The 26,365-nt window shown below is 36.7% G+C and overlaps 1 protein-coding gene across 1 annotated transcript in view; it reads left to right on the top strand.

Annotated features, from left to right (window-relative positions):
* CCSER1 (coiled-coil serine rich protein 1) overlaps nt 1–26,365 on the top strand; it is a 263,393-nt gene that overhangs the window by 148,846 nt on the left and 88,182 nt on the right. The window contains exon 5 of the mRNA XM_015810064.1: nt 6,436–6,646. Within this exon, the coding sequence (XP_015665550.1) occupies nt 6,436–6,646 (211 nt within the window). The remainder of the gene's footprint in view (nt 1–6,435; nt 6,647–26,365) is intronic.

Genomic DNA, 26,365 nt, shown 5'->3' on the forward strand with positions numbered 1-26,365 from the left:
ATTTTACTTCAACCCATCTCTTTAGTAGGTATCATGATAGACTTTGATTTTTCCACCTCCTAAATCTATTTTGTATCGACAAGTTCTGTTTTCTAGATTATAATAAATGGTTCTTGTACCTAGTTAGAAGTTTGCATTCCTGATTTGGCAACAAAATAATTATTTTAACATCTCATACTTTAAAAGTCTCATAAGCCCAGGCCTTTTTGGGTCATGTAGATGGTCAAGTACAGGTAATCCTCGAGTTACGGATGTAAGGGAGCTGTCAATTACATTCATAACCTGAGGATTCATAGGAGTGAATCACGTAACTTAAATGTGATCAATCCCTGCTTTCGCCCACACATTCGCTAATCGAATGCACGGGGCCAATAAGTGCATGAAGTTTTTCAGGGCAGGGAAGGCCATGGGGGGCCTAGTGCTTCCGACCCCCCCCAAGGCCTCCCTCAACCCACTGAGATAGCTCATGCTTCCCCCTTGCCCCTACTCTGCCTGACCGTGTCGCTTACCTTACGTAGATCTTGATGATCAAGGAAGCTGTCTCCTTTCCAGCCTCTCTGTCGCAGTTTTGCCTTGAGCAAAGGATTGCTGAGGCCTGCAGGGACAAGAGGCTGCATCCCTCTTGGCTCTGGTCATCTTTGCAAAAAGTCTTTGCTGCCGAGAAGGGAGGCCCGGAGGGATGCACACGCCCCTCTTGACCTCCGTTCTCAATGGCAAAGGCTTTTTGCAAAGATGGCAAAAGGCTTTGGTGCTTCAGGTCTTCCCTCCATTTGCAAAGCCTTTTGCCTTGGATCTCATCCAGGTCTCCATTTTCTGTGAACGCACTGAAGGCATGAAGCACCGAAGCAGGCCAAGAAACCGAAGGCTCACTAGATCTTTGCAAGGTGAGTATCCAGAGGCCCAGTGCAGGGCGAATGACCGCTGTGGTGCTGCAACATTTGTAGGTTCGGGACTGTCTTTTAAGTACTTGGGGGGTTATGTTGTAACCTTTAATGGTCGCTAAGTGAACTGTCATAACTTGAAGATTATCTATAGAGCTTCCAAAGAGCATAAAACAAAGTCTATATTGTCCCTCTTTGCAATTTTTAATCTGACATCATCTCTAGCTACAGGATTTAAGGAACTTGTCTGTTCCATTTTCTGTTGTCACAGCTTGAGATAGATAGATAGATAGATAGATAGATAGATAGATAGATAGATAGATAGATAGATAGATAGATAGATAGATAGATAGATAACCTTTATTGTCATTTTTTTTACTGTGGGCACAATGGCACACATTAAAAATAAAATTTAGTTGCTTGCTCTCAAAGTGTACATATACATAACACACATATGTATAGACCTAGACCTATACCCTTACATATAAATAACATATAAATATTAATCACTGTCCATCTTGAATACATAATGGAAGGAGGAAGCTTTAGAGTTTACAAGGTTAATACTGTATGGAACAAAACTGTGACTGAATCTGGATATTCTGCTTCGGATGTCTGGGATTTGTCTCTTGTTCTTTTCTGTCCTCTTGTTACAATCAAAACATATTATGAAAAAGCCTTATCCACTCCATCTCTCTTATCTGGGCAAAAATGGGGTTCTAGTCTAATGATCAGTTATGGTCCTCTCCACTTCTATTGCTGGAAGGGACTAGTCACTTTGGATTTAGCAGTAGGATCAATTACAAAGAGCTGTCCATCTCCCATATTTGCTGTGGCTCTGGCTTCTTGAATCGTAACATACCTGCTAATTGTCTCATATGTCAGGTGATCATGAGTTTGACATGTCTCCTGGTCTTCAACGATGCCATTCCTTCACTGCAAGCTAGCAGTAATCAATGAAATCTCACCTTTCCCTGCATTTTGTGACAGGCTTTTTTGTAAGTTCTCAAAGTTTGAGGGAATATACAGTACAAAACACCCATTGATGCATTTTCCCCTCTCTAATTAAACCAAGCAGAATTGCTTTCACTTTCAGCCAAGCTTTGCAAGTATAACTTACAACTTAGTTAATTGCATTCCATTGTTCTTTCCCTCCTCCCCTTGCCTTGGTAATAATACAGTAGTTTGACTTTTTAAATTGCCTGGCATAGAAAAAAATATGTTTTCTTATTACCAAATGTAATTGTGTAAGTTCTCTCTCTCTCTCTCTCTCTCTCTCTCTCTCTCTCTCTCTCTCTCTCTCTCTCTCTCTCTCTGTGTGTGTGTGTGTGTGTGTGTGTATGTGTATGTGGTGTGTGTGTGTGTGTGGTGTCTGTGTGTGTTTGTGCATATTAGCTTAAAATAGAATGCAGGGTTTAGGGTTTTAAAATAGAAAAGCACACGTTTATTTAAAACCCCAAACCCTGCTTGCTTGCTTGCTTGCTTGCTTGCTTGCTTGCTTGCTTGCTTGCTTGCTTGCTTGCTTGCTTGCTTGCTTGCTTGCTTGCTTGCTTGCTTGCTTGCTTGCTTTCTTTCTTTCTTTCTTTCTTTCTGTTTTAGAGACAAATACTTAATAGACTTGATTTTCATAATGTATTCTGTTGCCTTTGTTTGTTGATCACAAATTTCAACTGGTATGAAATGTTTCCACATTGGCCTTGAGAGCATTCAGTAGAGCATTCCAGTACCTGGATTTTGAATTTTTTTTATGCCCATTGTGAATTTCTTCCACTAGTTTTCTGCTAAATGAAAAGGACTTGAAGACATACCTATGTCGTTCCATTTAGAAAAGAACCTTTTTTTTTTTTGAGGGTCAAAGATTCACCAACAACAATGCTACTTTTGTTTGGTGTGGTTTTGTTTAGGGGAAAAAGATGAACAAATGCAGAAACTGGAAAGAAAAGCAAAAGTTGTTTAACTTGAAATGCAATACACATTTTTTGTGCTTTTGAGTTAGTGTTGACTTATGGTGGCTTGCTGGGACCCTGCAGTTTTCCTACCAAGTTGCCTTCTTCCTAGGGCTGAGAGAGAATGACAGGCCCAAGGTGATTTGACTGGCTTTATGCCTAAGGTGGAACTAGAATTCACAATGTCCCAGTTTCTAGTTTGATACCTTAACTAAATACATCAAAACTAACTCATAGTACACTTCACACTGCTATAAGATAGCCTTTAATCACTTCACCATACTGACAAGCTTTTCAGAAACCAAAATGTAAGTAAATGGATGATAATAGCCAGTTGAAGATGCTTTGAATATGGGTTGAGCAATGTTCCTTGGGTCAATGTATTATGGTTTTGGTAGCTGTTCTTAGGAGAATAGTTTGAGCAAAAAAACCTTAAAGAAGTAGTTAAAAGCCTTAAACCATATCATAGTAAAATAATACCATTCCCTACATAGCATCTCTTTGCATTGTCTCCCATATACTATTACTGGTCACTGGGCAAAACATCATGTGACTGCACCTTTTTGTGACCGCAACTCCAGTAGTCCCAATTGCTATTGTTAGGCCAAGACCATAAGAGTTTTTAGCCAGGACATCACACTTCCCCTGCCCTAATGTACTGGCCTCTACTTCAACTCTTCCCAGCTGTGTATCGCGCCCCCTCCTTCTCTGTCCTTTTGGGAATTTATTTTGTACTTTTTTGGGGGGAAATAAAGTTTAACAACGATATCCTATATACTAGAAAACTTAACAAAGTATAAATTGCATGCAAGCACCTAACAAAATATTCCCATCAAAAAATAATTCATGTGTACACAAGTCATTTTGTTTCAGGCTATAGTTCTGATTTTATAGAGTCACATAGTAAAACTGTGGCTTTTGAGTAATAAAAAACAAAGCAATTTATGCTAATTTACACACTTAAGTAGTTTATTGCTTTTTGTCTCTCAACATCTTGATTGAAAATTAAGCTTTGATTCTATTAATTGATGAGCCTGTTCATTTTTTTGCAACACCTGTATGAATGAAACCTTTGGAAAAAAAGGAGGAATGTCTCAATCCTTCTTTAAATAAGATGATTTTATTCTGCATTTTTAAAAATGCTACAGCCAGCTTTGTGGTACTGAGAACAATCCTTCCTTTCCCTTCTCTCTTCAGCTGTCATCTGAAAAGATCAGGAATGGTTGCATTTGCAAACTTGTTTTCTCTATTTCCTGCTTTTATATACATTCTTATACTTTTTTTTTTTTTTTACCAATCTAGGATCCACCATGTGATTTTCAGTTCTTTTCCTTTCTACGGAAATTTGCAATTTAGATTTGAAGGGAATATAGATTTGAAGGGAAGAAAAATATGCCTCTAGCTCAGTGATGGCGAACCTTTTAGAGACAGAGTGCCCCAAAACTGGCCCTGCCCCTGCTCTACCCCCTGCCCCACCCCCGCTTTGCCCCCCATCCCCTGCCCCGTCTGCCCACAGGACCACTCACCGCCTCCAGGGCCCGCTGCAGATCGCCCAGGCAGCCCAGCAGTGCTATGGCGGCCATACCCTCTGCCCGCGCCCTGCAGCATCAACTGCATGATGGGGTGTGAGGGCAGAGTCTTGTCTACGCTGCCTGGCTGCCATGTCCTTGGCTGCACTGCTCCGTGTGGGCCACCCTCGAGGACGACTCTCCTTCAGGGGGGCTGCTGGAGAGGAGGGGTCGCAGGGGGAGGCAAGGCTGGGGCAACGGCACGTGTGCCCACAGAGAGGGCTCCAAGTGCCGCCTCTGGCACCCGTGCCATAGGTTCGCCACCACTGCTCTAGCTTTATAGACAACAAAGCAAATATAAGTGCATGCATGCATTCACAAACACACACTCCTCCACTTGAATCTGTTTCAAACTGTTCTGTCACTTATTTATAGAATTGTCAGATATACGGTGAACATTCAGTTCTTTTTGATGGTTTGCACTGTTTCAAGCATTTTGGATTAATTAATGCTTTTGTGAAATAATTTTTTTAAAGAAAGAAAGAAAAAGAAAAATTAAGGGTTTTCAGGCTTTTGAAAAGAATAAATTATTCATGTATTATGAGTTATGTCTCTTAAAAACATTGTTTTCTCCATAGCAGGCCATAAAGTGGAAACTTAATGTTAAAAAAGTAATACTAGCTTTTCACTATTTAATGTTATAATGGAATAGGATGCTACTTATGTTTACAGTTTTTTCTTCATTAACTGATCAGATAAATTATATTATAAATGTTAGAAATTCTCAGCAATTAGATAAAACTTTTGAATACTTCCTTTTTCATAGGAAATGTGGAACTAGTTTTCTATTTTTCTAATCTACTTTTCTATCATAATCTTAAATATTCATAAAACATCCACTACATACCTCGACAATATGATGTATTAGTGAATACTTTCATGTTTTCAATTTTTAATTTATTGAGGGTTTATCTTTGAAATTCCCCATGAGAAACTGAAAATGATTTGGAAGTTGTTGTGTGAAAGGAGAAATACATCAGCCCTCTCTTCTCTGTGACAGGTCCTCAAAGTTACATCCAATGAGATCATAATAAAACTTTTGAAGATTCCAGAAACTCCATTTTCACCCTTGTGCAGTTGATCCTATTTTCACAATCCATTCTGACTTTGTTGTTATATATGTGGTTTGTGCTTACTTATTCCAACAATAGCTTGCATAGCCCGGGTTGGAATACACTATGAATATATGGTACTATACTTTATATGTTCTCTCCTAATGCTATGTTAGTTACAACTTTGAAAGGATCGTGATTTTGAGTATATCTCTCTGTGTAATAGTGTCTTGTGTCAATAGAGGATGCAAACTGAACCAAGATTCTTTCTAGTATGTACAAGTGTGTTCATGAACAGAATTGTTCTTTTTGATGATGATTAAGAACTAATTATGCCTAATTACTGTGAGGTTCAGGCAAGAAGACCATTTATATTTAAATTGCATGCAACCTGACAGCATAATTCAAAAAGTTCAGCTATATAGGCAGATATTAGGAGTTTATTGAAAGAAAAACTAGAACCAAAATGTACACAAGGAATATGTATATAGACAAAAGTATTTCTCATGGTTCAGTCTCTTATGTACGCTGAAATATTCTTGTTTGTAATTAATACTTTGCAGCTCCTCCCCTTTCTATTCTGTCTGCATTACCTTATTTGTATTCTTTTCTTTTTTTTTCTTTTGCTCTTTAATTTTGGAATTTATTGCCTCCATTATTTGTCTATGAATCTGATTCAGTTTCTTTTTCTCAAAGTGTTTGAAGGGTCATGAGTTTTATAGCTTTTCCTTATTAATTGAGATGTTGCCCTCAGATTTAAATAGGTAAATAATGGGCTGAGTATAGAAACTTGCTTTCAAGTTCTTCAGAAATCACTGTGATGTAACAGATTTATGGATCAGTGTGCTGAAAATACTGAAGACTGCAGAGGACGTAGGGAAAGTTAATAGGCCTTTGTTTGAACAATGCTTCATATTTTTAATTCGTTCCCTTAAAAAAAAAACACATTAGCATTGCTTGCTAATTTATGGATGGTATTTCTTTACAGGAATCTTTCTCTTAAGTTATCCAAGGAAGTGGATCGAGGGGACGCACGATGTCCTCGTGTAAACCAGCTAGCCATCAGCCCATCTGTAGAATGGCCTTTCACAACCATGGAGGAAGGCGGCGGTCTAGAAACTTTGCCCTTCCGTCTGATGATGCAAGACTGCACAGCAGTAAAAACAATGCTGTTGAAAATGAAGAGAGTTCTTCAAGAGGTAAGCTTCTAAAGTAGGGGTAGTCAACCTTGGCTCTTTTATGACTTGTGAACTTCAACTCCCAGAATTCCTGAGCCAGCACAGCTGGCTCAGGAATTCTGGGAGTTGAAGTCCACGAGTCATAAAAGAGCCAAGGTTGACTACCCCTGTTCTAAAGGATCAAAATAGTTCCATTTTTAAAAAAATAATTATGGTGTGGTTGACCGCTAAAGAACGATCACTTTAAGTTATTCTTTGTAAATCATTGATTAAACTCCATGAGTATTCTTAAAGATGTTCTATTTGATATTCTTAATGATCAGAACTTGATAACAGTGGCTCCTGGCTTGCTTCCTATTTTGCAATATCAATTGTGGGTAGGAGAAGAAATAAACTATCTTTGTTTACAAGAGCAAGTAAAAACATAGTGAAAAACTAAAAATAGAATAAGATTAGACTAGACCAGCCTGGAATAGAATAATACATTATTTGGCCAAGTGGTGTGATTAGACACAGAAGGAACTTGTCACACAAGGGGGAAAAAAGTAATGAAGAGTTTGTCAGAAAGCATTAGGATGGCCGGCAAGTTTGAAACAATAAATAAAAGCTTGTTGGGATCTTATTGACTTGATTTATAATTGTCTCTGGTCATGTGAAACATTTGTAGTACTTTACAGATGGCCACGTGGTCAAGTAGCCATCTGATCTCTCAGCCATGCAGATAGATCAATATTCATCCAGTTCAGTAATGTTTTTAAGCATTCTGCTGGAAGACTTGAAATGGACCTGGATGCTCTGAAGAGCTATTAGAAATTTACATAGCAACTGCTTCACTGAAAGCATTGCATGTGAAATGGTGACCTTGCTGTGATGCTAAGTTATGCTTCACTGGTACAGGCATTCTCATTTCAGGTGAGAATGTGAAGAGATTAGGAACATCTGCTTCTGTTTTTGATTCTCACTTGGTTTGCCCCACACCTAAACTTCTATTATTTTAATTATATTTTATTTAAACAAACCAGATGTAGAACTTCAGTTTGACCTCTGTTTAATCAGATAAAACTGCAATGAGCAGAAAAGAATGCCTTTAGTTTTCTTGCGCTCCTATGAGCAGAACAGGTGGCAGTGGAGAATAACACAAAGATCAGACTCATCCATGTAGCTTGAAGATGGAATGAAATATTGAATCTAAACATATCAGTGTGAAATTGTTATCTGTTGTGCTAACCTTGTGACTCACAAATGAAAGTCATCAAGCAATGCTTGATGGCGGATGTATATATATATTGAATGCCATTTGTTCAATGGACTTTCGCTATTTTATAATGTCTGGAAGAAACTCATAAAGGAATTCCTATTGTAATATGACTTTTGCATATGTTTTTGGAAGGTTTAGGATTAGAAAGTACATGGGGTTTCTTAATTAAAATTAAAAAAATATATAAAACAAAAGCAATGTATGGGAAATGTAGATTACTGTTATATCAGAATAAATATGAAGCACTATAGGAATGTTGCAGCCATATAAAAGAGCATCAAAATGTTAATTCTGACATCTTTTTTGTGTTCATAATCTATGATTAGGCATATATTCATGGAAAGGAGGCTAGAAACTTTGTAAAATGAAAGATCAGTTTGTGTAAAAATACAAATAACAAATATCTGATTCTGGAATTTATAAAATCAATAACTAAGAGTCATGATGATCAGTTTTGGCATTATACCTATAGGACAGACATGTCAAACTTGTGATGTCGCGCGACGTATCGGAACTTTTTCCCCATTGCTGGCAATGGGTGGGCGCGGTTTCCTCGTGACGCGTCCGGCCCGCAGGTCGGCAGTTTGACACCCATGCTGTAGGAGGTTTAAACAAGGGTGTATAGTAGATCTTTCTCTCTTTTTGGCTAAATGAGGTTTTAATTAAACAGCACACCATTACCAATTTATTGAATACATTTTAATTTAAAGCAAACTTTTTCAAATAATGTGTACTAAAAGTGTCATCATTTGGTAATACTTTAAAATACATTAAATATGAATATTATTCTTAATATTCTTCAATATTATGATTGTCATTCTATAAATGTACCTATGTTTATTGTTATGGTTAATGGATTCTGATAGTGTAGTAATATATCTCAAGCCACCTGTTTGTTTTGCTTCAATATTTGTTTGCCATCACATTGTTTGTTGATATGAAATTCAGTCCGTTGTTTCTTTTCAGACAGAACAGTTATGAATAATTACTGAAGGATTGTCATATAGGAGGGGAGAATAATTTTTTTGATCCTGCTGATGCTCCTTTTTAACTATTAAAAATAAAGCTGAAGATAAACTCATCCTTATTTATTTTTCTGTCAGGCAAACTCCTGATGAAAATTGTTATTCATGTAAATCCCAAGTTGAGTTGGAAAGCTGAATATGATGAATATGAGAATTGGGCTAAACATATATAAACAGTCACTATAGTAGTGGCTACAAAAGCATTCTTATGAAAGTACTCATTTCACCATATTTGTGTATTTATTTGTAAATATTTCCCCTTAAAAGAAATCCAAATAGCAAATTTTCTAGTTCAGAATTTTTGGCATTTCTTGTATTGTTTTAGGCCAACTATTCCAGTGACTTGGCAATGGAGCTGAGGCAATGGAGCTGAGCCTCATTTCCTTTTCTGAGTCATTTGCGCTTCAAATAATCTGCATATAAAAAATTATTCTCATACACACAACTGAGGAGCGAATGGAACATACACTGTTCCTTTTATGGTCTGAATAATTTTGGACTAAATGAGGTGGTGCTTCAAGACAGCAGAGGTAAAATGTCTATCATAATGAGGAAGGCAAAGTTAAGGATAACAAGGTTCCTAATGAGTTCCTCAACTCTGTTAATAAAAAGCAATAGGAAATAAAAGAGGGATAAGATGGAGGGCATTGCATAGAGTTCCCAACCCATGTAATGTAATAAGCTGTCTCCCAACAGCTTAATTGGATTGAAAAAAATAAAGTGTCAATTTTACATAATTTTCAAATATGTGAAGCAACAATAAATATGCAAGTGCAAGGTCTTAAATTCTGCCCTGCTTTTGGATTTCACCCATATATATAAAATATATATTAATTTGAAGTTACTTCCTACAAAAGCCAGCACTACTAAGAACTGGCAGCTGTGATTATGCATTTTTGTTTATATAGTAATTACAAATTGTTGCTCATAATACACTAGCTATAACTGTGATTGAAAAGAAAATAAGTGTGGATAATTAATGTGGCAATATTAGTAGTTATGGGTGCCATACCCAAAAATCTTGGATAGCACTTAGAAAATCTGCAGTTGACAAAAAGGCCACACTCCTTCAATTTGTACATATGATATGCTGATACATTGAGACATTCTAGGTTCTTGAAAAGAATTTGATCCGTATGAAGGCCAATATTCGTTAAAGACCTGGTAGCTATGACTTCACATTGTTGTGAACAGATAATAAATATCTGGTTGATTCTGTGACCAATCACCATCATATTAGTGGCAGCAAAACTGATGCAGATTTTCCTCAAACTTTCTATTTTATATTTCATGGATATATAATCTGTTAAAAATGCAAGTTTTATGTAGGGGCATAAAGATATTGCTAAACAGGAACAGCAAGATGCACATTGACTGAAATTGCATATCACACTACGTAGTGAATAGTCCATTAACTAGTGGATTGAATAAATACAAGGACTGGATTTATAGTCACTTTAGGCCATAAGCTATAGTTTATGAAATACAGCTGCTGGATATGCAAAACTTGCAAAGCAAAAATCACATAGACAAAGCCATATATCTTATAACTTAACTTGATGTATGAACCAGTCCATGCTTGACTTTACATAGCAAATTTATACAATTTGTTTCCAGTTAGGACAGTGTCTAAGCCCATTGTTTGAGAAATAGACCATTTTGGCTTATTCAACAAGCCAAATTATTGCAATCATTTAGTTTAAGAACTAAGAAATTCTGTATAGGGAAACTAGAAGCAATAGGTTTGTTTAGGATTCTGAGAGGTTGGTTTGGAACTTTGGGACTATAGAAAAATCTGAAAGATCCCATGGCATTTCTTTTTAGACGTTTACACCTATGAAAATGAAAAAAACATTGGTTGATTGATTGGTTAAATACATTTATAGGGCCACCCAACTCACATTGGGTGCCTCTCGTTAGCTTACATTATTAAAATTTCATAATTTTAATAAACCCTTATCCAAAAATAAAACTATTTGGAGTTCTGACCCCTAATTGTCCTTAAATGGTTTCCATGGGGGTTTTTTTTGTTCTTAAATGAATCTCACATTTATTTATTATTAGTTAAGAAAATTATACTTTATTTATTAACATTTAGTATGTAATCCATAATGAATTAGGAAGACGTTTTAACATTACAGGTAATGAGAGGCTGAAGTCAAGCTCAGTTCCTTATACACATATATGCAGGAACGGCTGCTGGAATTGGGTATGTCTAGTTTAATGAAGAGAAGGACGAGGGGGGACATGATAGCAGTGTTCCAATATCTCAGGGGCTGCCACAAAGAAGAGGGAGCCAAGCTATTCTCCAGAGCGCCTGAAGGCAGGACAAGAAGCAACGGATGGAAACTAATCAAGGAGAGAAGCAACCTAGAACTAAGGAGAAACTTCCTGACAGTTAGAACAATTAACCAGTGGAACAACCTGCCTCCAGAAGCGGTGAATGCTCCAACACTGGAGGTCTTTAAGAAGAGACTGGACAGCCATTTGTCCGAAATGGTATAGGGTTTCCTGCCTAAGCAGGGGGGTGGACTAGATGACCTCCAAGGTCCCTTCCAACTATTATTATTATTATTATTATTATTATTATTATTATTATTATTATTATTATTATTATTATTATTATTATTAATCATCGCATAGTCAGCCAGATGTTCAGACTGGATTTGGCATTTTGTCTACCTATCGAGTCCTTACCCAGGACCTGGGATAAGCAGATGTGGATGTTTGATGGTATTACAGATATCGTCGCAGGATGGAAGCAGTTCCTAGTAAGGCCGCCTTTTGCAATTGACTAATAGCGAATTTGTCAATGCCAATGGTGTTCAAGTGGTGCTCCAGTTGTTTTGGGATTGCACCCAAGGCGCCTATTACTATTGGTACTACCCTTGCTTGCTTTTGCCACAGTGTTTCTATTTCTATTTGTAGGTCTTTGTATTTTGTTATCTTCTCCAGTTCTTTCTCGTCTATTCTGCTGTCTCCAGGCACTGCCACGTCCACTATCCAGACTTTTTTGTCTTTCTTATCGACAGTTGTTAAGTCCGGGGTGTTATGTTGCAGGTGCTTGTCTGTTTGAATTCTGAAGTCCCAGAACATTTTAATTTTATCATTTTCTATGACTTTCTCTATTTTATGATCCCACCAGTTTTTGCTTACAGGCAAATGATATTTCTTGCAGATCTTCCAATGCACCATTTTTGCTACTTTGTCATGCCGCTGCTTGTAGTCAGTCTGTGCGATCTTCTTGCAGCAGCTTACCAGGTGGTCCACTGTTTCTTCAGCTATTACTATTATTATTATTATTATTATTATTATTATTATTGTTGTTGTTGTTGTTGTTGTTGTTGTTGTTGTTATAGTTTTCTTGGGGGCAGTTATGATAATGATTTTAATAAAGGCCAAACCCAGAGCTGCTTCTTTTATTTTCTAGAATGACTTAAAAATTTAAAACAAAAAAACCTTAACTAGACATCAACACTAACTGTTGCACATCAATGGAGAGCTGTATAGAAAAAATAAACTCTCTTTAATTTCACACTATAAAAGTGTCCGGTGAACTTTGAATAGCCACTTCATTCTTGGTTGATTGCCAAGTGGAAGTGTTTTCGCCTACTAGCATTCAGGTTTGAAAGAAAATCTACACTCTTTCCCCCTCTTTTTCTTTCCCTCACTGCCTTCTTCTATCCTAGCAACATTTTTTTATTTCAAATCTGTAGAAAGATAACTTACCTGCAAACAAAGATACACTCAAGTCCTACTGCCAGCATTTCTGCAGACTTACAAATGATACAGTAAGACGACTACCAGTTCTCTTATCTCCGCCGTGCAGGATGGCGATAACTAAAATAAATATCTGGCCATGAATCGCTTTCATCCTGAGATTCTTTCTGCTGGGAGAATCAGTTTTGCTCTTTTCCTTTGGAGCAGCAGTATTATTTTTTTATTCTGCAGGAGGAAATAAAAAAGCAGCAGAAGCTCTGCCTTTTAAATATATAACTCTCAGTAAATTCATAATAATGAATCTCTCATCATTGTCCTCCTAAATAGGATTGTTCTGATTTCTTTTAACCTGCTAGGATTCTTTTGACCTATTAATTTGCTTTTAAAAAATTTTATAGTGTTCATCCTTTTGAGATATACATTTGTGTGCAAAAATATATTAAATTAACACTTGCAACATAGAGCTAAATATATGAAGAGCTATATTTCCAAATAGGCAAGGCCAAGTCTCAACATAAGGAATGAAAGGCTAAAAAAAGAGTGGAATGAAAAAATAAAGTTTAATATCAGCAAAACCATCTTTTAAAACAGAATTTCTCTGACCCCAACCATGAAATCAATCTCACTTTTTCATTACAGGAAATTCTCAATTTATGATCACAGCTGTGATTGGAATTTCTATCATTTGTGAGGCACTGGTTAAGTGAGTTGTGTCCAATTTTACAAACTTTTGCCATCATCACAGTCATTAAGTGAATCATGTAATTAAATGAATCCACCTTCCCCCATTAACTTAGCTTGTCAGAAGCCAGTTTGCAAAGTTATAAATGATGATCATGTGATCCAGGACGCTGCAACCCTGGCAAGTACACACTATAACAGTCGTAAGTGTGAGGTCCAGTCATAAGTCACTCTTTTCAACACCATGATTACTTTGAACGGTCATTAAATGAATGGTTGTAAATTGAGGACTACATGTGTTTTTATTTTTATAGGTTGGTCATTGTAAACATGTTGTATAAACACAATTTATTACATTTTATTCAGTATATTACAGTTACAGAAACCATGGCTTAGCATATGTGAAGTAGGTTAGTATTGTATATTAAAATTAAATTTCTTAGGAGCCTGGATGTATGGCTGGGCAGGGGGAAGCATTTTCCAAGTTCTACTATGTATTCAGCTTTAAAGTATCAGAGATACTATTTATTTACATCACTATTAATGTTTTCCAATACCTATTTTAGAAAGAATGTAGAGAGGAATAAAGATTTCATTATGTACATCTTCAGCAACTATTGAAAAAATTAAAATGGCTTATTTCTGATTATATTCTATCTCATATTTTCATGAAAAAAAACCATGAAAGATTTAGGTCTAGTTTATACACATCTACCTTGGGTAAAGGAGAGGCAGCAGGGCTTTGCTTTAAGTTACAGAAGCAAGACAGTTCATCTGATCAAGGCTAAGAGATGCCACAATTATCCTCCGTCAAATGCTGCAGGATCCTTTGTGCTCTCCGAGCTTGGTTGTTTCCTTGCAGACGTTTCATTATCAAACTAGGTAACATCATCAGTGCACATCATCAGTCAAATGCTTCCCATCACTCTGAACCTCTTAGCCAGCCATTCCAATAGCCAGAATATGCTGCTGAACATGCACTGCACTGCGTGTATTTTCCCCTATCTGACTAGACGTTTACAGTGGTGAAGAGGGTATCACTGGAAAACCTGAAAGACCAGGTTTACAAATCATTATGGAGAAAAAAAATGGTTGGTAAGAGTTGGCCGTGATTTGATGGCACACAAGTATAAAAGCAAGCAAGCAAGGAAGCTATATATTGCCTTAGTTTCCACAGACTCACAAGCCAAGTAGGTTTACAGTTGAATACTAACTTGATTGATAGTCTATGGATATAGAGCAATGAAATGACAAAGTTCTAATTGTGACAAATAATTCCATATTTTAGCATATCCTTATAAAAAAAGGTCCCTGTGGATTTACTCTGCTACTCATTGCCGACACGAGGGGGCAGTGCTCATCTCCATGTCAAAGCCATTGAGATAGTGCTGTCTGAAGACATTTCCATGGTCATGTGGCCATCTAAGTGGTACCTATTTATCTACTTGCATTTGCATGCTTTCAAACTTCTAGGCTGGCAGGAACTGGGGCGAGGACGGGAGCTCACCCTCTCACATGGTGCTCAGGTCTCAAACCTGGGCTCCCAGCTTTCCTGCCAACAAGCCCAGCATCTTTTATATGTGCTAGGCTGCATTAACAGTGCTAGGCTGCATTAACAGTGCTAGGCTGCATTAACAGAGGAATAGAATCAAGATCACGTGAAGTATTAATACCACTTTACAATGCCTTAGTAAGGCCACACTTGGAATACTGCATCCAGTTTTGCTCACCACGATGTAAAAAAGATGTTGAGACTCTAGAAAGAGTACAGAGAAGAGCAACAAAGATGACTAGGGGACTGGAGGCTAAAACATATAAGGAACGGTTGCTGGAATTGGGTATGTCTAGTTTAGTGAAGAGAAGGACGAAGGGGGACATGATAGCAGTGTTCCAATATCTCAGGGGCTGCCACAAAGAAGAGGGAGTCAAGCTATTTTCCAAAGTGCCTGAAGGCAGGACAAGGAGCAATGGGTGGAAACTAACCAAAGAGAGAAGCAACCTAGAACTAAGGAGAAACTTCCTAACAGTTAGAACAATTAACCAGTGGAACAATCTGCCTCCAGAAATGGTGAATGCACCAACAGTGGAAGTTTTTAAGAAGAAACTGGACAGCCATTTGTCCAAAATGGTATAGAGTTTCCTGCCTGAGCAGGGGATTGGACTAGATGACCTCCAAGGTCCCTTCCAACTTTATCATTATTATTATTATTATTATTATCTTAACTGCTGAGCCACCACACCGCCTAGCATATCCTTATGCTCTATTTAAATTAAATGGCTCTAGTACACTATATGCTTTACAATCCTTAATGGTTAGCTCATTCTCCAGACGACCGTTTGAGTTCAAAAATGCCATGCCAAACAATTTCCTCTTTCGTCTCTTTAGCGCTTAGGCTCTATCCAGTAGTAATGTATCCCAGATGAAGTACGTGAGCTCAGGCAGAACAGGGCCCAGATATATGTAAATTTGTATATAATTATATATTTCCCTCACGTTACAAACACATTTTGTCCCATATTAAGGGTTGGAAGATATCTCCCATGTACGCATTAAGTCTAGCATCACATTCCTATGAATATTTAAATATCTATTTGCCTCAAGTTTTGACAACATGCATCTTTTTCTTCAAATAAACAAGTCTTTTGATGTCTCTTGCTTTAAAATGATGTTGCCAAGTAGCACTGGGAATCAGATCTGTTTCACAGATTACTTTCTACACATCTGACAGCTAGAACTGCCTCCTTTTTTGGTTTGTGTTAAAAATACTTATATTTGCCAAATGCATATGGATTAGAAGATGCTATTATTTTGGAGACTGTAATCTTCTACATCTCATATGATCTTTATTAACATCTAACATACAGTCTCAGAGATTTATGCAGTCAGTAATAAATGTCAGCAGTTCTTAGGTACAACTTGAAAATCTCTCTCTGGGGTGTTTGCTGTAACTGTATCAAAATGTTCTAAACAATTATACTCTGAAATGATAAGGGAACCCATTATAATGTAAATTGGCCTGCCGTTTTTGTGACAAATTGCTCTATGTTCTTGTAAGAAAAGGATTTGCACATTATCTCCTATTAAATTAGCCTTTCTAATTTAAACTAAATATGATTACATTTCAGTTTTGTGTTTCAAATAATTATTTCTGAAAGAAGACACAAGAAGTACATGACTTCAAAAGCTGGTGTTTTCTTTATGGCACACACACACACCCTTAGACACCAAACATTAGATAAAATGTTTTTTATCAGGTGCAGGGGGTTGGACTAGAAGAGCTTCAAGGTCCCTTCTAACTTTGTTATTCTGTTAAAATTAGTCCTACTAATAGAGTGAAAATTCATAGTGACAAGAAAAGAATGTTCTGAGCCTTCAGTAACGTATAAATGTGTCTTAAATATTATAGACAGAGAGAGGAGGAAAGATAATATTTTTTTCTGTATATTAATTCATACTGATCATTAAAATTCTGTGAGAAGGCTCTAGCGATAAGATACTAGAAAAGAATACGCAGGCACTTCTCACTTAAAAACCACAATTTGTCTCTCAATTTTGGTTCCAAGTCATTGCGATTGTTAGCAGGCAGTAAGGAGAAATTGTTACTCCTTGTCAGGCATCAATTTTTTCAACTATTTTTGCAATGGTCATAAAGCAAGTCATTGCAGTCATTAAGTGAATTACATAGTAGTTAAGTGGATGTATAATCACAAATGGCCATTTTTGCCATTTCTGAAAAAGCACTGGAAATCAGCAAAAACACATTGCCTATTGCTGTCACGTGGCTGCAGGATGCTGCAACCAGCCGTAAATGTGAGCTGGTTGCCACAAGCCAAAATGTGATCATGTGATTGGGGAGCACAGCACTTATGACTTTGTGTGAAAAAAAAGTATTTTGTTTCTATATAATCTCTGAGATCATGGACAGCTGTCCTAAAAGGCCAAGTATTTCAAATAGTCTCATTCTTCATGCCATGAACACTTTTGTCATTTGCAGAACCAAATAATTTGTTCAGACACCGACCTTACCTTCATATTAAGGATTCCATTTTCACCAAGGCTAATTTCCTCTTATTTGTTATCCCTTTAAGTATAGATGTTGTTTTGCTGTTAGTTGTGAAGTCGTGTCCGACCCATCGCAACCCCATGGACAACGTTCCTCCAGGTCTTCCTGTCCTCTACCATCTTCTGGAGTCCATTTAAGCTCAGGCCTACTGCTTCAGTGACTCCATCCAGCCATCTCATTCTCTGTCGTCCCCTTCTTCTCTTGCCCTCAATTTTTCCCAGCATTAGGCTCTTTTCCAGTGAGTCCTTCTTTCTCATTAGGTGGCCAAAGTATTTCAGTATACATGATTTCTGGCTAAATATGGTTTCATACATAACCAGGAAGTTCAGGAAACTTTCAACACCTGATCCCACTTCTGATGCTTTGTGGAAGTGTGAGCTTTGCAATATGTACTACTATAGGCATCTCCATGATAAACTAGATATGGGACATCCAGATTCCTTCCTTCCTTCCTTCCTTCCTTCCTTCCTTCCTTCCTTCCTTCCTTCCTTCCTTCCTTCCTTCCTTCCTTCCTCCCTCCCTCCCTCCCTCCTTCCTTCCTTCCTTGATATATGGCCATGCAATTCACAACTGGTGATTCTGGGCAGCTTACAAAATTAAAAACCCACAGTACAAAAATTCATAAATTCCCCATCCCAGGGTGGCAACAAAGACAATCCAGCCACTTGACCAGCTCTGTATCCCCAGATCTGCTGAAAGAACCACATCTTCTATGCGTTCCAGAAAAGCATCAAGGTGGGAACAATATTCCACAGGGTGGGAGCCATCACATCTTGTTCTCACTAGATGTACTTGTCTAATAGTCCTGGAACATACCCTGCCTGGTGGGCCAGGTAGATAGAACTCAGTAGAGACAGACCTTCAAATAACCTGGCTCCAACTTGTGTAGGGCTTGAAATATGATAACCAGCACCTTGAATGGGAACCAGAAGCAAATCAGCAACAGTGCAGCTCCTACAAAAAGGGTGACACATGCACAAATCTAGATTTGTGCAAAACTGAATTTTGAACCAACTGTAACTTCTGGATAGTCTTCAAGATTTATCTCTATTAAGCTATTGAAATAGGCCTCTATGTTTGTCTTAGTATGTTTTAGAGTGGGAAAAGTTGCTCTTTTTCCTCAATTTCCCCCTTTGTGAGGGTTTTCCCAGGACATAAAACCTACAAAATAAATCTTGCCCTGGATTTTGGAGAGAAGGGTTAATTTTCTCTTGCCTGGCACCCTGTGTCTTTCGCAAATTGAAATGTGGTTAATAGCTTATTAAAAGCTAGTGTAATATTTGAAATCCAACAGAGTTACGCTTGAAGTCCATAGATTGTTCTGGGATAACCTGAACAGGAAGAGAAGAAATACATAATTTGATACATCTTGATTGTTTTCTATCATTGATTGGATAGCCACTGCAATATAGTGTTCGTCAAGCATGTCCAATATTCAATCTTCTCTATAAATCCAAAATTTCCAGTTCTCTTGTATTACTGTACAGCGAATTGTGTAGTATGTCTCAGACACAGTAAAGATAAGGGCCAGCAGGTGGTGCATTTCATGCTTGTATTAACAGTACAGTATTATGTTTAATTACTACAATGTCTTTCTTTCCCAGCTGTAAAATGTAATAGTCAGAATGTCAGCAATTGCATTTGCAAGGCGTAGTCATTATTATAGACATGCTTTGGCTTTTGTTCTTTAAATTGCAACAGAAACACCAAGTGTATATTTAAAAAGTGTGAAAGGCTTTTGCGATGCATGAAAACTCCTTATGTTTCTGTAAATTAGTGTAATTTTAGTTATTGTGTAAATGCATTGCCATCATGACTGAATTATTCTTCCTTCTTAATCAGAAAATGTAAGCAAGAAACTCATTTCTGTTATCTTCATAAAATGATCTTTAGATAGTAAGTCTTTTATGATGGGATAAAGCTTACTGGAACAATACGGATAGAATAATAGGTTGATAAGAGTTCATGGTCACCATGACAACCATGGACATGACCAACTCAGAGGGGACCTGATGCACATGATCTGTTTTTTTTTGTCTCAGAGCAGACACAACATGATTAGAAAGTGGAGGTCAACAAGTTCTGGTTCTTATCATGAACCAATCACTCTGATTTCTGCAGAGAAGGAAAAGGACTTATTAGATTTATCTGCATGAGTTGCTTAATGGATTCAGAGAGTGTTGGAAAATTTTCTGAAGAACTGGTGGGCAGTTTGATTGAGACTGTAGTTGCCCATTGGAATAATGAGGAAACAAGGTTACTTGATGGGATTGCCCTGATACAACCTCTTTCCTATCTCAGATCTGTTGCAGTTCCTTGCATTATTGAAGAGCTGAGGGAAATGAAGAGACACCTAAGTATCATAGAGATAGTATCACAACATTTTGTAGAATGGGGAAATCAAAATGTTAATTTTTGGCACTCCAAAATTGATACGTCCATCATGCACATAGATAGTCCTGGTAAAGCTTTATAAGAATCAAAATTTGAAGAATAAATTCATTGAATATATGGAAGAGAGAGAATCTGTGGACCTTCACATTTTGATGAACTAATTTTCAGCAATCCCTGCTAATGTCCAATGCTGAAGACCAGAAATCTGTGATAGCTCTACTGTTTCCTCCATTCAAATATTATTTTAAAAACTCTTAAGTTCTTCATTCCCTGTGCTAAAGTGTATTGTTAAATAATGAAATACTATATTGATTTTCTCATGTTTGAGATGGAAGTTAAATGCAGCTATTGCTAAATTTATGGTTATAGTTTTACCCGTGCCTTCAAAGTTCTGTTGCCAGTCCAGATATCATTTTGGACAACAGCCCCATTAATGTCTCCTTTTAAAAAATACAGATATGTTTGTCCTTGATCTAATTTCATGACTTATCTTAACCTTCTTCATTGTTTTAACAATGGTTGGACAATCTTAAATATTGATGCAGTTTCTCAAGGATACATTATAACTGTTTCTTTCACTAAATGTATCATTTTTCAATTTTTTTCCCTCTTTCTGTCCTTGTAATATTTGTTTCTCTGCAGTGAGGGGAACCTTTTAAACTTTTGTGCCCATCATTTACTTTTTTGCTGTTAGATCTAACAAATATTAAACTGTGTTTACCATACCAGTAACAGTATTAACTATCCATAGTTGTTTCTTCCTTGTATCTTCAGTATCTTCTTAATATTCCATTTTTATTTATTGAATGTACATAAAGGCCTTGGGATGAGCATGTAAGCATGTATGAGTACTATTTAAAGAGACTTGTGAAATTACATGATACACAAGGTATTTCCATTCATTTTTACTTGGAAATAAATCATGCTAATATCAATGGAGTTCTTCTTCTTCTTCTTCTTCTTCTTCTTCTTCTTCTTCTTCTTCTTCTTCTTCTTCTTCTTCTTCTTCTTCTTCTTCTTCTTCTTCTTCTTCTTCTTCTTCTTCCTCTTCTTCCTCTTCCTCTTCTTCTTCCTCTTCTTCTTCTTCTTCCTTCTCCTCCTCTTCCTTTTCCTCTTTTCCTCTTCTCATATTTTATTTCTACTCAGAGAAATTTACTAAAACTTTTTCCTGGGTTTATAATTCCAAGGTCTTTATTGTGTATTTTTAGGCTAGTAGTTAATGTTAGTCTTTATAAGAACACGCCAAAGAATCTTATTACAATTTAAAAAGGGTCTTATAACAACTTAAACAATAAATATCGGACATAAATTTTAGATTATAGCCATTCTGCGTCTAAAAGCTTTCAGAAGATTAAATGAATTTCCATTTCCCCAAAGAGCATGGTCCTTCAACCTAGGGATTCTGGAAGTGGCTGTTTAAACACATCCAGAGGGCATAAACATTTCTCATTTGTTTTGATTTGGTTGCTGCTAAATGGGCTAGCTTAGAAGGTGGCTGGTTCAATTGTTTGTAGCAAGCCCTATTGCGGTTTTTATTTTCTGTAATGGAAACTGCTGATGATTTAACATGTTTTGTGAGCCTGGCCAACTGTGGCTAATTCAGCATGCCATGGTTAATCAAATCTTGGCTTCCTACCACCTGTGAATTCAGTAATGTGACTAACCAAAAGTGTCTATATGTAGTTTTTTTGCTTAAGATTCAGTCCTAAGCCTCTAATGCTGATAGCTGTAGAGATTAAAATGGTATATTGTTGACTTTCAACAATCTCTGATGGCAGAGAGCAGAGCCATGATGATATTTCATTTCTTCCCAGCTCTATTTATGTGTCTGAGGTTCTCCATGATCCTAGCTCACTTATGTTAATCGGTGCTGTCCACTTAAATGGAATAACATGCTAGTGCTTTGCATTCATTCATTCATTCATTCATTCATTCATTCATTCATTCATTCATTTGCAGTCTTTGTATAACTTTTATGTTTTTATGCTTCCAGACAACAGCATGTGAAGTATTTATGACTATGGCTTTGAAGTCAGAAGGGTTTCATCCTCCAGAAAGCTCAATAGATAGAAGAAATAATATACCTTACTTGGCTTCATTCCAGGCTAAGATGCCAGGCAGTTTATCTCAGCATTGTCTTATCATGTTCTCTGAACCAGAGCATACATTAGGCCACAAATCAGTTTAATTAGTTGGATGTAGATTTTATATGAACTCCACAATTATCTTTTGTTAGCCCAGGTTTATCCTTAAACATGGTATATGATTATAAGCATTATGCACTTAATCATTTTTCCTTTCTGCTTTCTGTAACAATATATTCTGAAGTGGCTGTGAACAGACACAAAATGTGTACCACCACATTAAGCTGTCATCCTTGACTTGGCTTTTTCAGAGGTTTAGTCTGAGTTATAGTAGCAAGCTGATTCTCTTATATCATTCTATAACATTTATACATATGTATGAAAAGCAAGGAATTAGAACAACTGTTTATTTATTGCTGCTTATCTATGGCTTCTGACAGTAATATAAAGCAGTAGGTCAAGGTGTTCCTCGGTTTGAAAAAGGAGACTTCTTCTCTATTTGTGAATGCTTCATCCAGTTTATACATTAAAATAAATTTAGAGAGCACTCTTAATGAAGCTATTGAAAACAATTTGCTTTTATGGGATATAGGCGTATATTTTAAGAAAAGACCAGATGACTCTTTTAAGAGACTGCTAATAACTGCACATTGATTAATGAATTAACACTGCAGACCTTTATTTCTCAACTCAGAAGTGTTTTTAAATTAAATACCACTAATTCTTAGATAAATGTGTGCAGAATTGCAGGCTTAGCTTTGTGTTCTAATATGAACAAATAATAATCACTGTGAGCTTAAATATTTAATTATTGGGCGGGGTGGGGGTCTGTATTATTGTAAGTAACATAACAATTTTATTCTGTTTCAAGCCACTGAGAATTTGTTAGATTCTAACAGGGAGAAATTGGAAGGATGGATTATAGTAATAATTTAAATAATAAAAACAATTACATTAATCATTATATGGATATTTTGTTATGCAGCGATGAGAAAATATTTCATTGTATGTCTGTATTTCCAAATAGTCTACTTTTTTAAACTTTACATATCACTACATAGCAAAAGAGCAAAACTGAAATTTAGGTTATTCAAAGTTCAAATTGAATTTCATCAACAGAGCGTTCATTTCAGAAATCACTACCTTCCTTGATAGATTATGACATTTCATGCAATTGCTCTTTAAGTGATTCAGGTTCACAGTACAGTAGACTTTCCCCCCAAGAATTCAGTGATTTGGAACAACTTTGTGGGTCTTTTCTCCTGAAATTGACTGTTGGAATAAAAATAACCTGGTGTGAAAGAGTGTACTGAAGCAAGGCATAGTGTTTGTGTGAAAACTGTCCTATTACTTGTTCTCATAAAAGAAATTGTCTGGAGAGTGGGCAGCTTCCTGGAGAGAATCTTTCATCTTTATTCTGAGAAGGACTGTAGATATGAAGAATGTGTCCTTTCTTGTCAAAGGTCACCTTTATGCTAGTACTAGATTCTACCTTATATTGGAAAAAAATGCCTTCGTGTAATCTGATATTATAGAAAAGGACCATGACCTTGAATTCATATAAATAAGGTAGCTTCTGACTTAGGGGACACTTTTGATGGGCTTTTGATGCCGAAGTTTTAACTGACAATAGTAGATGGAAGGAGATTGACATTCATTTTACTAACCAAGTATGTATAGTCACCATCAGGATTGTTTACTGTTGGTGGGCACAGTTGAGCTCAAAATTTCTATTGTTAAGCAAGACAGTTAAGTGAGTTTTGACCCATTTTCTTGCCACAGTTGTTAAGTGCATCTCTACAGTTGTTAAGTAAATACAGTAATATGGTTGTTAAGTGAATCTGGCTTCCCCATTGGCTTTGCTTGTCAGAAGATTTCAGATGGTGATCACATGAGCTCAGGACACTGCAACCATCATAAATATGAGCCAGTTGCCAAGTGTCCAAATTTTGAACATGTGACCATAGGGATGCTGCAACCATTGTAAGTGTGAAAAATGGTCAAAAGTCACTTCTTTCAGTGCAGTTGTAACAACGAATGGTCACCAAACAAATGGTTGTAAGTCAAAGACTACCTGTATACCTGGCCTTTGTAATCACCTAGGAAAGGGTCTTTGAATCCCCAATTTTCAAGAGTTTAGATGGGCAGGAATTAGACTGCCACAATTTGTGGAATAGCTTGTTACCTATGACCAGCAGGGAATTTTACTGGTCCTCTTGTGTATTACAAAGGGGCAAAAACCACGCACTTCCACAACTACGTTGGGGCTTAATACTGTACGCTTACTGTTTTTAGATTAATTTTTGTATTGTTTTAACTGTTTTGAACTTACTTTTGGAAATTCATTTTTAATTTTTGGCATTGTTTTGATAGTTTTATTGTAAACTACCTGCAGTCCATTGATGAAGTGGCATATAATTTAAAAAGCAAAAAGTTGCTCCTTGTCCTGCCTTCAGGCGCTTTGGAAAATAGCTTGACTCCCTCTTCTTTGTGGCAGCCCCTGAGATATTGGAACACTGCTATCATGTCCCCCCTCGTCCTTCTCTTCGTTAAACTAGACATACCCAATTCCAGCAACCGTTCCTTATATGCTTTAGCCTCCAGTCCCCAATCATACTTATTGGGCACTAGTTCTTTAAATGATTTTGGGCCACTTTCTTGTGTATAAGAATCACTTCAGCATTTTTCCATGCATCAGGTATTTTTTTCTTCTCTGAGTCATCTCAAGTATAGTTTTGCTAGTATCTTGTGTAAACTGTGACCACCAGGTTTCAGCATTTCAACTGTAAGATAGTCATTTCCTGACTCTTTGCCATTTTTCATTGATTTTTATGGCACTTGATACTTCCTGCACTAAGATATTTGGCATTTCAACTTTTGTGAGCTCCTCTTTGCGAGCAAAGTCAATGGGGAAGCCAGATTCACTTAACAACCATGTTACTAACTTAACAACTGCAATGATTCTTTTAATAGCTGTGGCAAGAAAGGTTGTAAAATGGGGCAAAACTCACTTGACAAATGTTTCATTTAGCAACATAAATTTTGGGCTCAATTGTAGTCATAAGTTGAGGACTACCTGTATACAATTGTCAGACAATAAATGATTTTCCGAAGTCTTGAGATCAGTCTAGGCCAGCAGTTTTGTATAGTATAGTTAACTGGTTAACTAAAAGAAGGCTCATATTTTTTTTCATAAATAATAATTAGAAGCAAATTTGCCATATTGTATTAGTTAAGATAGGTAGGAACAGGTTATTAAAAGCTTTAAACAGCCACAAGGTATACTTTAATAGAAATAATTTACTTTTTTAAGCAGAGGTTTAGATTTGAGGCTGTACATTCTCTCCCCTTTACTATTAAATTTGTATTCAAAATTTTAATATAACTTGATTTGACAGAGCTAATATCTCTAATAGTAGTAACACAGGCAAAACAGATTGTGCTAAATAGCTTAAATTACACAAAGGTGGATGATGACACAGTGCTGCAGATTGAAAGCCGAATGTAAGGCGCCTGGAATACTTGATCTTAATATTCCCTATTGTCACATTATTCTTATAGAGGCATTTATTCTCTCTCTTTTGGCAGACATGGGACAGAAAAAGTTAATAGACTTTCTTAATGGTTTCCTCATTGATGCATTTTCTCTATTCAAAAAGAACCTAAATCAACCTTGAAGACAATACAGCACATAAAAATAAATAAAAATCTTTAAAGAAAACATAAAGTTGTGCCATATCATTTCTCTGTCAACTTTTTCAGGTAAGACAATCAACATTTCATAGCATAGCTAAGGATGCCATAAAAAAGGTTAATCCTCCAGCTTGAAGCTGTACATTTTAAAAAAAGTATTCACTGATGTAAGAACAGAATGAAATATCCATCAACCCCATTGGTTATTTGCTACAAAATATAATTTATGAGCTTGGTTACAGTATTTACTGATGCTCAAATTTTGACAAAAAATTCTTGGTTGTTTTATTTATTATCTTCCTGATATTACTCAAGTCAAACAACTCTTGGTTATTTAATATCTCCCCCCCCTCTCTCTCTATCTCTCCTTCTCCCGCTCTCCTCCTCTCTCTCCCCCTCTCTCTTTTCCCTCTTCTCCCCTCTTTCTTTCTCTCTTTCTTTGTTTTCTTCCTAGTGTACCTTACAGCCATAACCCCTCTAAATGATCTCTTATTAAAATACTAATTAGGTCCATTACTGTATCTCTGGGCCTAAATGAGCTTGGCTAGATGCTCCTACCTGCTAAGACCTTTTTATTGTTACAACTTTTAATAAGGGATACGAGCAACTATCTCCTTTTGTCCCTTTTCCTTGCAAAGGTTGATATAAATATCTGCTATTACACCATTCAAAAGCAGATTAATCACAGTATTGTGGCATTATGTTCTCATATAATTTTTTCCTGAAGTTCATCAGCTGCATGGAGCATGATTATGAGAGAGGAACACTTTATGTGAACAGTGTTGTTGGGGGCAAGATGGAGAAAAAGAAATTGGCAATAA

The sequence above is a fragment of the Protobothrops mucrosquamatus genome, unplaced genomic scaffold (genome assembly GCF_001527695.2).
Source record: "Protobothrops mucrosquamatus isolate PMUCROS unplaced genomic scaffold, P.Mucros_1.0 scaffold_34, whole genome shotgun sequence".
NCBI lineage: Eukaryota > Metazoa > Chordata > Lepidosauria > Squamata > Viperidae > Protobothrops > Protobothrops mucrosquamatus.